Source organism: Pteronotus mesoamericanus, unplaced genomic scaffold, assembly GCF_021234165.1.
Source record: "Pteronotus mesoamericanus isolate MK-2021 breed Mesoamerican mustached bat unplaced genomic scaffold, CSHL_Meso_final contig_317, whole genome shotgun sequence".
NCBI lineage: Eukaryota > Metazoa > Chordata > Mammalia > Chiroptera > Mormoopidae > Pteronotus > Pteronotus mesoamericanus.
The window spans coordinates 1215784-1228984 of NW_026555133.1; the positions used below are offsets into that span (position 1 = coordinate 1215784).

Sequence of the window (13201 nt, forward strand, 5' to 3'; positions counted from 1 at the left end):
GCACCCCCGGCCCTCTAGGCTCCCCTCCCAAACCATACAATGAGGAGTGAGGTGACCGTGTGTGAAGGTGAGGGGGACACGCCAGGAGACTCCCCGTCCCCAGAGAGGAATGCAGAGGCAACCCATCCCCCTGCTTCCACCCCCACTCATCTGAGTTCCAAATGCATTCCCACCTCTGTTTAAGTCCAAAGTCTCTGTCACCGGAGATGCCACGCTTGGCGCAGTAGAAACACACAGACAAGCAGGCGCATAAACACGGTGCTCGGGGCCCTTGTATGGACCCTGCCCCTTCCTCCCCGATTGTCCAGGGCTGTCTGCACACCCCAATTCTTCAGGCTTCAGCTTCCTTCTTAGCCTGGGATCTACGCAGCATTGAGGGTTCCAGCAGTCACCCTCGAGACACCAGCAAGTAAACGGGGAGGAAAAGCAGGGGGGCTGACTGGGGGTAGGTTGGGGGAGGGACGCAGGGGATCGCTGTCAGGAGGGAAGGGGCTGGGTGGAAAAGCCTCAGAGGATGGATTTGGGTGACAGGTCTGGGAGGGAAAGGGGGAAAGAAGAGAGGTCTTCATGGAGCCACAGATCGCTTAGAAAGGGACAGGGCCCCCCACACCAACTCTCTGCAGACCCAACCTCAACCCTAATGCAAGCCTTGACCTAGTCCCAGGTCGCACCAGCCCTAACATGACAAAGGAGTACCAAGATCTTCAGCACCTGGACAACGAGGAGAATGACCATCAGCTCAGACAAGGTGAAGGGATGGCTCCTCCTGTTTCTGAAAGGCGAGCCTTAGTCGGCTCTGGCTCTCTTGCCTCAGCTCCTGTTTCTTTCTGTGACCCTTGACTCTGTCGCTGGGTCTGCCCCTGTTACAAGAACTAAGTGTCTGAGTTGCCCCTCATGGGGGAGGTGGAGGGTGGGGGGCTGGAGCCCCTTTCGTGGTGACGGGGCCTCGGCACGCCTCCCAGCCCTCGTCATGCCACCCTCTCCTCAGGGTCTTTGCGGGGGTAGGTCCATGGACGTGGGACCGTCCCCCTTTCCTTTCCTATACCGGTGAGCCGTTGGCATGTGTGTGCACGCGCACACGCACACGTGTGTCTGGGGTCTCTGGGATCATTTTGGTCAAGGGGTGAGTACGATTGAGTATGGTTTCTGTGAAGAGGCTGAGGGATTTCTGACCAGAGGGAGGATGAGGCCCCCCCTACATGAAAAATTAACCCCTATTTTTTCTCATGTAAGCAGGGATCGAGTGAAGATCCAGTTCTTGGGGATGGGAGTGGGCAGTGCCCTTGGATGGGGAAGAGGGATGCAGGGGAGGAGAGAATGGAAAGGAGGTTCCCCACGTTCTGGCTCACTGGGATAGACTCCCTGGGTGCAATCAACTTGACGGACCTGAAGTCTGGCTACTCCACCTTCTCTTCCTGCACCCAGCCAAAGAGCAGTTAAATTCATGGAGGAAGAGACCGCCTTCTCCTGCCCCACCGTGAGGGAGGAGCAGTGATTCCCCAGCTGGTGTCCCACTCCACCAGTCTCCCCCCAGCTCACAAACGCCATCAAGGCTGAGATTCATCGGCTGCACTGACAAAGTCAGGCCACTAGGTGTCAGCAAAGGCCCAGAGCCTGGGTAGGGCTAAAGCAGGACAAAGCTTTGCTTCACTCTGTAACCCCCTTTCCTTCCCCACCTCTAGTTGCTTCTGGCCCCTCAGAGTCACCTACTGCTCACATCCCTTAGTCTACGTGATTCCATCTAGTCTACTGGGGAAGCTTTAGCCCGTCCTCCTAGGACCTCAGAGCTGCCCAGACTCTGCGGTGTCCTTGAGACTCTGTTGCCCTCTCCTTTTGCAGTGCCGCCTCCTCCCCAGCCTCTATTTCAGCGGCTCTGCTCCGGACCCTGCCTCCTCCTGCTCTCCCTGGGCCTCAGTCTCCTGCTGCTGGTGGTTGTCTGTGTGATCGGATCCCAGAGTGGGTGCCCCAGGGTGGGCAGGGAAGGGAGAAATGTTGGGGGGTTGGTGGGAGCAGGGGTCGGGGGGAGTGGGGGTAGCTGTGTTAGTGGACACAGCCCTCTCATTTTCTTTAATCCTCGCCCTCTCCTGCCCAGACTCCAAGCTGCAGGAAGAGCTGCGGGCCCTGAGAGAGACGGTCAGCAACCTCACAGTGAGCACAGAGGCCGAGGTCAAGGACCTGCGCATCCATGGTGAGGGGCCGGGGCTGCGGCTGCGGGCAGTCGTGGGATGCTGGGGGCGCCGGGGATGCTGGGACACCGAGCAGTTTCCCCCGCAGGAGGAGCCGTGGGCAGAAAGATGAAGTCCCTGGAGTCGCAGCTGGAGAAACAGCAGCAGGACCTGAGTCAAGGTTGGAGAGGGGGCATGTTTGCCAGTGCCTATGTGTGGAATGCAGGGGGCTCCCGCGCCGAACCAAGGGGTCTGGACAGCAGTTTTCCCCCTGCAATTCTCAAATGTTTTATTGACAGCAATTCTTATCTCTCCGCCAAACCAAGGGGTCTTGTGGCAGGGGCATCTCTAATTGATCTTCAGTCCTGCATACAGATGCAGACCCTTCGTGACCTCCAGTGTTCATATTGCCCTCCTTTCCCTCCTCATTCTTATCCTACCCCCTCCCCCGCCTCCGTCTCCCCAGATCAATCCAGCTTGCTGCTCCATGTGAAGACCTTTGTGTCTGACTTACGAAGCCTGAACTGTCATCTGGTCATGCTCCAGGGCAATGGTGAGGAGGCAGGGATGCCCAGCCCCACTTTTCTGCCTATTTCCCTTCCTGGCAGAGCCTCAGCCCTTGGACCTTCCCTATATACCCCTCCCCCTCCCAGGCTCTGAAAATGCCTGCTGCCCTGTTAACTGGGTGGAGTATGGCGGCAGCTGCTACTGGTTCTCTCGTACTGGGAAGCCCTGGCCCGAGGCTGAGAAGTACTGCGAGCTGGAGAACGCGCACCTACTGGTGGTCGGCTCCTTGGAGGAGCAGGTGAGGGCTTTGGAGGGCCCACCTGGGAATCTGGCTGTTCTATGGAGAGGTCACCACCTTCTTCTCTCCCCAGAAATTTGTCCAGCACCATGTGGGCCCCGGGAACACCTGGATTGGCCTCACTGACGAAAATGGGCCCTGGAGATGGGTGGATGGGACAGACTACGAGACCGGCTTCCGGTGAGTGTGTGCTCTGCACTCTGTCCCTTTGACCTGGGCTCTGCTATCCCAGCTGGGTGGGTCCAAGGGCAAGAGGGGCTCCTCAACTTGGCTGAGCGTTGGCCTCCTGGGGTCCAACCTGTCTATTCTTCTTAGGAACTGGAGACCAGAGCAGCCGGACAACTGGTACGGGCACGGGCTTGGGGGAGGCGAGGACTGTGCCCACTTGTCTGATGATGGCCGCTGGAATGACGACGTCTGCAGGAGGCCCTACCGCTGGGTCTGCGAGACAAGGCTGGACAGGGCCGGCAAGGAGCCTCCTCTCCCCTAATTTATTCAAGGCCTCCACCTGTTGAAGGGGGGCCTCCTTTCTGGGGGGTCTCTGCATATTCTCAGGGGTTTTCATATAGGGTTTTAAGGGAAGAGGAGAGGAGGTATCTGAGGAATGAAAATGATGTTTGGAGAGGTGGGGAGATTGAAACCATGCCACTTCCTGCAGTTTGTAGGTTCTTATTGTCAACTTTTTTTAGAGTAAAAAGAAGAGAAATATATGAAACATTCTGAATTGACTGGTTATGGGGATTAGGAAGGGGAGTGGGCGTGTCTGCACTAGGACGCCGTGGGCAGGGTTATTGTGAGAATTGTATGGGCTTTGGGCCCGATGGCAGATTCGTTATTTACAGGATTTAGGCCAAGTTACTCTCCTCTCTGAGTCTCAGCTGGAAAACAGCGTTGTTACGGGGACCATCCCCCTTCCAGCAACCCCCCAGGAAGAGAACACCCCCATGTGTTGAGTGCTTCCAAAGCTTCAGATGAAACTCCTTGGTGTCTGTGCATGCGTTACAGTGAAGAGAAGCAGCCTCCACAGGCAACAAACAAAATGAATCAAAGCTGAGCCCCAAGCAGGAGTCACCAAAGACATGAGAAAACCAGTTCATGGAAGGGAAAACCCCAGGTAAATAAAATCCACAACCCAGGGTAGGAGTTAACAGCACAAACAGATCAAGACTTTACAGACTCGGGTTCATCAACAAAATTGACAAAATGTTAGCCACAAATAAGTCCCCAACTGGTTCTAAAAAGGAGGAATGCTCAGACCACAATAAAACACAGTTAGACATGAACACAGAAGTAGAGACAAAAAGGGTCTAAAGGATCTACTTTTCTCACCATCTTTGTAGGTAATTTTAAAGGAGAAATGAAACTAAACTCAAGTGAGTTAGAAGTGAACAAGGAGAGCACCATATACCAAGGTTGTGGGACTGTCTAAAGTAGCTCCCAGAAGGAACTGTAGAAGCTGTTAGCACATTTATTAAAAATAGGAACGGTCACCCTGGCTGATGTGGCTCAGTGGATTGAGCAGCGGCCTGTGAACCAAATGGTCGCTGGTTCTATTCCCAGTCAGGACACATGCCTGTGTTGCAGGCCAGGTCCCCAGTAGGGGGAGTGTGAGAGGCAACCACACATTGATGTTTCTCTCCCTCTCTTTCTCCCTCCCTTCCCCTCTCTCTAAAAAATAAATGAATAAAATCTTTAAAAAAACCCCAAAACAACAGGAATGGTAGAATTGAAATAAGCTAAGTTTTAACTCAAGAAACTTCACAAAGAATAACAAAATCAACCCCCAAAATAGAAGAAGGGATTTATTTATTTAAAAGAAAAAAATAATGAACTAGAATATAAAAATGTAGATATGACCCACAAAATAAAAATTCTCTTTTTGGAAAAGGTGAATAAAATAAATATGAAGGAGAGAAAAGGAAACATAGACACATAACATCAGAAAGGAGAAAGGTTAGAGTAGTACAGATACAGAGGATATAACCATATGGCCCTGAAACAGCAAAGTAAAGACAGCGTTTCCTCACCATTGTTGTAATTTTTAGTCTAATCCCTTAGAAACAGAGTGTATAACTTATTAAGAGGAAGATGAAGGAAAAAATGTTAATCTAAAAGAAGGCAGGAAGAAAGGGAAAAAGAAAGAAAATTGGTAGATAAAAAAAGGCAAAGAGGTTAGCACTGAATCCAAATTTGTTGCTGATTATATTAAATGCAAAAGACTAAATGCCCTTGTTAAAGGAAAAGAACTTCCAGACAGGTTAAAAAATAAAGTCCAACCATATGCCAAGAGGCACATCTCAAATAGAGAGGTGGAAAGCAAAAGCACGGAAAAGATATATGAAGCGAATTCTACTCTTGATCTTAGTCAAAAGGCTGAGAAGCGATTATTAAGTGAATTAAGTGAACCAAAACAATTACCATATAAAGTGCAGTTTATAACAAAAAGTGTTATTAGAAATAAAGAGGATCTCCTCTGAATGATAAAGGGTTTAATGCAACAGGAAAGTACACTGGTATTAAACATATGTGCCTGGCCCCAAAATATAGAAAACAAAAATTTTGGAAGTACAAGAACAAATGAACAAATCTATATTCATAGTAGGAGATTGTCATGCATCTCTCTAAAAATTGATAGATCAAACAGACAAAACAGTCACCAAGGAAACATGTCTTGAACCCCAGGGTGCACTGTTATGATCCAATAGACCTATTTAGCACCTGCACTCATTACTTACGGAATACTCATTCTTTTCAAGTACCCTGGGGCATTTTAAAAAATTTGAGCAAATAAAAAATTTTTACCACAAGGACTAGAAGTGTAAAAATTCCTATATAAAACATTAGCTAAGCCAATCAATGGTGTATTAAAAAGGATATGTTCAGGTAGCATATATGTCAAGAATTCAAAAAATATAAGAAAACATTTATTAATAAAATAGATTTAGGGAGTGTAGAAGACTAGATTAATGGAGTAAGAAGAAAAAAAATAACAATTCAGGAAAAGCACTTGGCAAAAGTTCAATACCTATGATAGAATCTTTTAGGATCTCTGCCGCTGCTATTTTGCTGCTCTGTTATTCTTTAAAAAATTTTTTTAAAGTATATTTTATTGATCATGCTATTATAGTTGTCCCATTTTTCTCCCCTTTATTCCCCTCCACCCTGCATCCCCCCTCCCACCAGCATTCCCCACCCCTGAGTTCATGTCCATGGGTTGTATATATAAGCTCTTTGGCTTCTCCATTTCCTATACTATTCTTAACCTCTCCCTGCCTATTTTGTATCTACTATTTATGCTTTTTATCCCCTGTACCTTTCCCCCAATTCTCCCCCTCCCACTCCCCCTCCCTGTTGATAACCCTCCACATGATCTCCATTTCTGTGATTCAGTTCCTATTTTAGTTGTTTGCTTAGTTTGTTTTTGTTTTAAGGTTCAGTTGTTGACAGTTGTGAGTTTGTTGTCATTTTACTGTTCATAGTTTTGATCTTCTTTTTCTTACATAAGCCCCTTTAACATTTCATATAATAAGTTCTTGGTGATGACAGACTCCTTTAACTTGACCTTATCTGGGAAGCACTTTATCCGCCCTTCCATTCTAAACAATAGCTTTGCTGGGTAGAGTAATCTCGGATGTAGGTCTTTGCCATTCGTCACTGTGAATATTTCTTTCCAACCCCTTGTTGCCTGCAAGGTTTCTTTTGAGAAATCAGTTGATAGTCTTATGGAAACTCCTCTGTCGGTAACTGTCTCCTTCTCACTTGCTGCTTTTAAGATTCTCTCCTTGTCTTTAATCTTGGGTAATTATGATGTACCTCGGTGTGTGCTTCCTTGGGTCCAACTTCTTTGGGACTCTCTGAGTTTCCTGGACTTCCTGGAAGACTATTTCCTTTGCCAGATTGGGGAAGTTCTCCTTCATTATTTTTTCAAATAAGTTTTCAATTTCTTGCTCTTCTTCTCCTTCTGGCACCCCTATGATTCAGATGTTAGATCATTTAAAGTTGTCCCAGAGTTTCCTAAGCCTCTCCTCATGTTTTTGAATTCTTGTTTCTTCATTCTGTTCCAGCTGAATGTTTATTTCTTCCTTCTGGTCCAAATCATTGATTTGAGTCCTGGTTTCTTTCCCTTTGCTGTTGGTTCTCTGTATATTTTTCTTTATTTCATTTTGCATAGCCTTCACTTTTTCCTCTATTTTTTGACCATACTCAACTATTTCTGTGAGCATCCTGATACTAGTGGTTTGAACTCTGCATCTGATAGGTTGTAGACCTATCTGTTCATTGCTTAGGTTGTTTTCATAGAGTTTTGATCTGTTCTTTCATTTGGGCTGTCTTTCTTTGTCCCAGCACACCTGTTACATTGTAAGTGGTGGAGCCTTAGGTAATCAGCAGGGCGGAGTGACTCACATCCCAGGTACTGGTTCTGTCTGTGGGGGAGGGGTCCGAGAGGGAACATGCTGCTTGCTTGGCTCCCAGCTGGCTTTCAGTCACTTCCCCTGCTACCCACAAGCAAATTGGGCCCTTCTGGTGCAGATTCCCGAGTGGGTGGGTGGGTACATTCTAAGACCCTGTGGGTCTCTCTAACGAACGCTCCTGTGCGGCTGGGAGTTTCTCCTGCCACTGCAACCTGCACAGGTTTTTACAGCCAGAGGTTTTGAGGCTTTCTTTTCTTGAGCTGGAACCCTGGGTTGCGCGATCTCTCTTGCTCCCCAGCTGTTCCTTCAGGTTTATCCGCACACAAATGTGGGGCCACCTGGTTCGTCAGCTGTTGCCTCACCCACCCGGTCCTCCAGCTGCTGCCCTGCTGCGCATCCTCTCTGCCCCAGCTGCCTATCTCAGCCCCTCCTACTTGTCTGGATGAATGTTTCTTCTTTAAATCCTTGGTTGTTGGACATCCATACAGTTTGATTTTCTGGCAGTACTGGTTGTTTTTTTGTTTTAAAATTTGTTGTCCTTCTTTTGGTTGTGCGAGGAGGCAAAGTGTATCTACCTACGCCTCCATCTTGGCCGGAAGTCCTGCTCTATTTTTCTCAACTTGTGGATTCTATCACATTTCAGGATGTCTGCCCCACTCCCTGCCCCACTCCAGCCATGGCATACTCCAGGCAAGACAAAGGAGAGAGGAGGGGAGAATGGCATGTTTTTCCTCGCTTTGTCCAGGACACTTCTGGTTGTTGTATAATCTTTCATCTGTTTGACCAGAACTAGTCCCAGGGCCACAGTTGGCTGCAAATGTGGCTGAGTAGTGTACTCTTTATTCTAGATGACCAATTTCAGGTAACATTCAAGACAGTCTATTGATGTAGAGCAGAAGTCAGCAAACAGTGCCTCTCACCTGCTTTTGTAAATAATGTTTCATTGGAACAAAGCTATGCTTATTTGTTTTTTATAAAATTTTAATTATATTTTATTGATTATACTATTACAGTTGTCTCAATTTTCCCTCTTTGCCACCCTCTACCCTGCACCTTTCAGTCTTTCAGGCAATCCCCACACTTTTGTTCATGTCCTTGGGTCATATGTAGGTTCTTTGGCTACTCCACTTCCTATATTGTACTTTATACTCCCATGGCTATTCTGTAACTACCTATTTGTGCTTCTTAATCCCCTCACCTCTTCACACATTCTCCCGTACCCCCTTCCTATCTGGCAACCAACAAAATGCTCTCCAGGTGATTCTGTCTCTGTTCTTGTTTGCTTAGTTTTTTAGATTCAATTGTTGATAGATATGTATTTATTGCCATTTTATTTTTCATAGTTTTTGATCTTTTTCTTAAATAAGTCTCTTTTAACATTTCATGTAATAATGGTTTGGTGATGATGAACTCCTCTAGGTTTTTCTTGTCTGGGAAGCTCTGTCTGCCCTTTGATTCTAAGAGATCACTTTGCTGGGTAGAGCAAGGTTGGCTGTAGGTCCCTAGTTTTCATGACTTTGAATATTTCTTGCCAGTCCCTTCTAGCTTGCAAAGTTTCTTCTGAGAAATCACCTGACAGTCTTATGGGAATTCCCCTGTAGTTAACTAACTGTTTTTCTCTTGTGCTTTTAAGAGCTTCTCTTTATCTTTGACCTTTAGCATTTTAATTATGATGTGTCTTGGAGTGGGCCTTTTTGCATCCATTTTGTTTGAGACAGTGCTTCCTGGACTTGTGTGTCTATTTCCTCACCAGATTAGGGAAATCTTCTTTCATTATATTTTGAAATAGATTTCCAATTTCTTGCTCTTGCTCTTCTCCTTCTGGCACCCCTGTGATACAAATGTTGGGCTCCTTGAAGTTGTCCCAGAGGCTGCTTACACTATCCTCATTGTTTTGGATTCTTTTTTTTCTTCTTGTTGCTCTGATCGGTTGCTTTTGATTCCTTATGTCCCAAGTCATTGATTTGATTCTTGGCTTCGTCCACTCTGCTGTTGTTTCCCTGTAAATTGTTCTTTATTTTAATTAGCTTATTCTTCATTTATGATCCGATCTTTTTTATGCTGTTGAGGTCCTCACTAAGTTCCCTGAGCATACTTTTAATCAGTGTTTTGAACTCTGCATCTGATAGATTGCTTATCTCCATTTTGTTTCTTTTTCTGGACCTTTGATCTGTTCTTTCATTTGGGCCATGTTTCTTTGCTCATTTTGGCAGCCTCCTAGGTTTGTTTCTATGTATTAGGTAGAGCACCTATGTATTAGTTCTCGCCAAGCTCATTTGTTTGCACATTGCTTACGACTGCCTTCATGCTAATAAGCAGAGTTGAATAGCTGTGACAAAGCTGGCAAGTATTTGCTATCTGGCCCTTTACAGAAAATGTTTGTGACTCCTGGTGTAGAGAAGAGGGAAAAATGGATATTGGGGTCAATTAGAAGTCTCTGCCACACTGCTATTACTACTGCTGTTTAACGTCATCCTGGGCATCCTGACGAAACTGCACAGACAGGAATATACATTGAACTGTAAGGGTTGGAAAGGAAGAGATAGGTAATACGATATCTACACAGAAAATCAACACCATCAACAAAAACTTAGACCTAGTAAGAGGCTTAAGGTGTATCAGGCAGCTGTCAACACTTTAATGTATGAAGAGTATATAAGAACAAAATTAACATTATTTCCAAATTAATACATACATTCAATACAATAAAATAAAATATAAATTTCCATTGGATTTTAAAAAGCAACTTAATCTATTGTTAAAATGTACATAAAAAATAAAAATTAACTTGGGGGGAAAACAAAAACTGGGAGAAAGGAAAAAAAGACATTAGAATGTATTATGAAGTCACATTTATAACAACAGTACAGTTACTATACAATCACAGACAAATAGACCAATGGTATGGAAGAGGGAGCTCAAAGACAGAACCGCGCATACATGGGAACTTAGTATACAATTATGGGGCACCTCAAACGGGTGGCGGAAGGACAATAGTGGGAAAACTGGCTCTTCATTGAAAAAGGAGCTCTGTGCAAAAACTCCATCACATAGAAAGGTAGATAGAGCTGGATAGAGTCAAAATCTAAACATAAAAGGTAAAACTATAAAAGTATTAAGAAAAAAAGACAATATTTTCACCTAGGGGTACAGAAATACTTTATAAATAAGGTCTCCAAAGCACGTACCAACCCCTTCCCCCCAAAAAGTAAAATTGACTGCACGAAAATGAAAAATTTCAGCTCAGTGACAAGGTATCGGCTCGGGTCTCCACAAGAGACAGATGGCATACACGAAACAGGTAATTGGAGGATATTTTAATAAAGAGACGATTTACGAAAGTGTGAGTAGGATTAGAGAAGCCACAAGAAACAGGGCAGGGATCCAGGTACCCCTGTGGTGGGGAGCTGTTAACGCCTCTGGGGACCCAGGGAGAGAGGAAGCTTCGTGGAGAGGGTCTCCCCATGGGAGCTGTGACTCTGTCAGTCTGTCGCAACTTTTGGCGAGCCCTCAGCTTCTCTGAAAGGAAGGAGCTGGGGGAGCCACTATCCTTGCTTCACTCTTCCTCTCCCTCTGATTTCTGCTAGTGGTGGAAGCCAGGAGGCAAGGCACAATTTGATGCGGCCACACAGCTCTGTCTTCAAGGCCACTGGATGTGGAGGGACAAGGGGAAGGCACCCAGCACAGAAAGAGCCTAGAGACAAAGAAACGCATAGGAAACCCATTAGAGAAGTAGCAAAGGATATAAATTGGCAGGTCACAGAAGAGGGACCCCTGGGGCCCATGCACATGCGAAGAGCTTATAATCACCCGTACTGAGAGAAACCCAATTTAAAACATCAGTAAGGCATCTCCTTACACCCATCGGACTGACAAAAATTAGAGAGGAAGTCAAGTTTGGCAAGGATGTGGGGGAAATGACAACCTTATGGCTGCTGATGGGAGTATGGTGTGGAAGGGCCATTCTGCAAGGTGTCTGGTGGGATTAGAAGGCATACATGCCAGTATCCTTGCTGTCCTCCTCCTGCCGCACATACCAGAGAAATCCTCTCACCGGCCCCTTATGGGACACTGTGAAGACGTGTGCTCAGCGCTGTTTGGGAAGCAGGAACGGAGGCAGCTTAGGCACCTGCTGACACCCGAATGTGGTGAGTGTGCCCGGTGGAGTACTGTCCCGCATTTAGAAACAGTGACTATGGCGTAGCCACTGTGGAAAACAGTATGGAGGGTCCTCAAAAATTAAAACTAAAACTCTCGTATGATCCAGCAATCGCACCTCTCGGTATATATCCAAAGGAGATGAAATCAGTGTGTTGAAGAGATATCTGCACCTCCATGTCGATTGCGGTGTTTTTCACAATAGCCTAGATATGGAAACAGCCTAGCTGTCTAGGCTGATGAATGAATGAATGAATAAAATGTGATATATACAATGGTACCTTGGCACTTGTCATCAATTTGTTCTGACAAGCGGCGAGCAAGCGATGATCGATGAAGCATTTTCTCTTGCGGGGCGGCAGCGTGACTCATCCACGTTCTAGAGTGGTGAGTAAGCACTGAGTGCTGAGATATTTTTTCTTGTCAAAATGCAGTGAGTACGAGGTTTGATGAGTTGTGAAGCTAACAAGTACTGGGGTACCACTATATGTACATGAATATTAGTCAGTCTCAGAAGAATAAAATCCTGCTATTTGCAACGACATGGATGAACCTGGGCGGCATGATGCTCAGTGAAATAAGCCAGACAGAGAAAGAAAAATACTGTATGATTTAATTTATATGTGGAATCTAAAAAAGTCAAACTCCTAGAACCAAGGGGTAGAATGGTGGTTGCTGGGGGCTGGGGGTGAGAGAATTGGAGAGATGTTGGTCAAAGGGGATAAAGTTTGAGTTACACCGGATGGAGCTCTGGGTATCTATCTGATGTGCGCATGGCGATTATAGCTAACAATACTGTATTGTGTATCTGAAATTTGCTGAGAGTAGATTTTTTTTTTGAAGAGGAGGATGTGGTGGGGCAAGGGGAAGGCAGATGCTTTTTCAGAAGAAGAAAAAGGGACTGTCCCCAAATGAGAGAGTAGATCTTAAGTGTTTTCACCACACACCAAAAAAAAAAAAAAAAAAAAAAAAAAAAAAAAAAGGTATGTGAGGAATTACTTTGATCGTGGCGATCACTTTACATGTATATGTATATTAAATCATGCTGTACACCTTAAAAGTCACATTGTACACCCCAAATGTAGACAAAATTTATTTGTACATCACACCTCAGTAAAGCTAGGGGAAAAAACTAAGCGTATTAATAGGAAAAAGAAAGAAACAGTGACTATGTGTACGCACAACAATATGGAAAGACAAAATCAATGTTGAATGAAAAATGGGATGCAGTCTAGAACGCAATAAGATTGATAAAAATCAATAGCCTACACACTACAGCGCCACACAATTTTCAAGGATCCATTCACTGGTTGCTTAAGGAAAGGAGAACAGGAAGGACAACCTGCGTGAAGGGGAGACATCAGAGCGAGAGAACCTTGAACAGGGCTGCCTTGCACCGAGCGGGGGAGAAAGGAAAGATGTCTGTGTAGTGTCAGCCTCCACGCCCCAGGGTCCGTAATGGGGAGCACGGAGAAGTGGCCCCCGGGGGCCGGCTGGAGAAAGCGGGAATTCATCACCTGGACGACTTCTCGAGGTCGAGCCGGAGTGAAAAATGAGGATAAGAATGTTAGAATGGAGAGGTCAGTTTTAATAATTGCAGATGCTCCGTATTTCCATTGTGATGCAGCGTGGCCTACACGCCATCACCTGTGGAAGGTTTT

The 13201-nt window shown here is 45.8% G+C and overlaps 1 protein-coding gene across 4 annotated transcripts; it reads left to right on the forward strand.

Moving 5' to 3' along the window:
- Nucleotides 1-201: 201 nt before the first annotated feature.
- LOC129072314 (asialoglycoprotein receptor 1-like) lies at nt 202-3685 on the forward strand. 4 transcript variants are annotated; one of them, XM_054575769.1, is made up of 9 exons: nt 202-409; nt 624-748; nt 1840-1956; nt 2093-2188; nt 2275-2346; nt 2632-2718; nt 2819-2970; nt 3044-3150; nt 3286-3685. In XM_054575769.1, exons 1-9 carry the CDS (start codon nt 276-278, stop codon nt 3458-3460), a joined length of 1065 nt encoding a protein of 354 aa, XP_054431744.1. In that variant the 5' UTR covers nt 202-275; the 3' UTR covers nt 3461-3685. The 4 variants fall into 4 exon arrangements, with proteins under 4 accessions (XP_054431744.1, XP_054431745.1, XP_054431746.1 ...); XM_054575770.1 differs by having other exon boundaries at nt 648-748; XM_054575771.1 differs by having other exon boundaries at nt 269-409; nt 659-748.
- Nucleotides 3686-13201: the final 9516 nt, after the last annotated feature.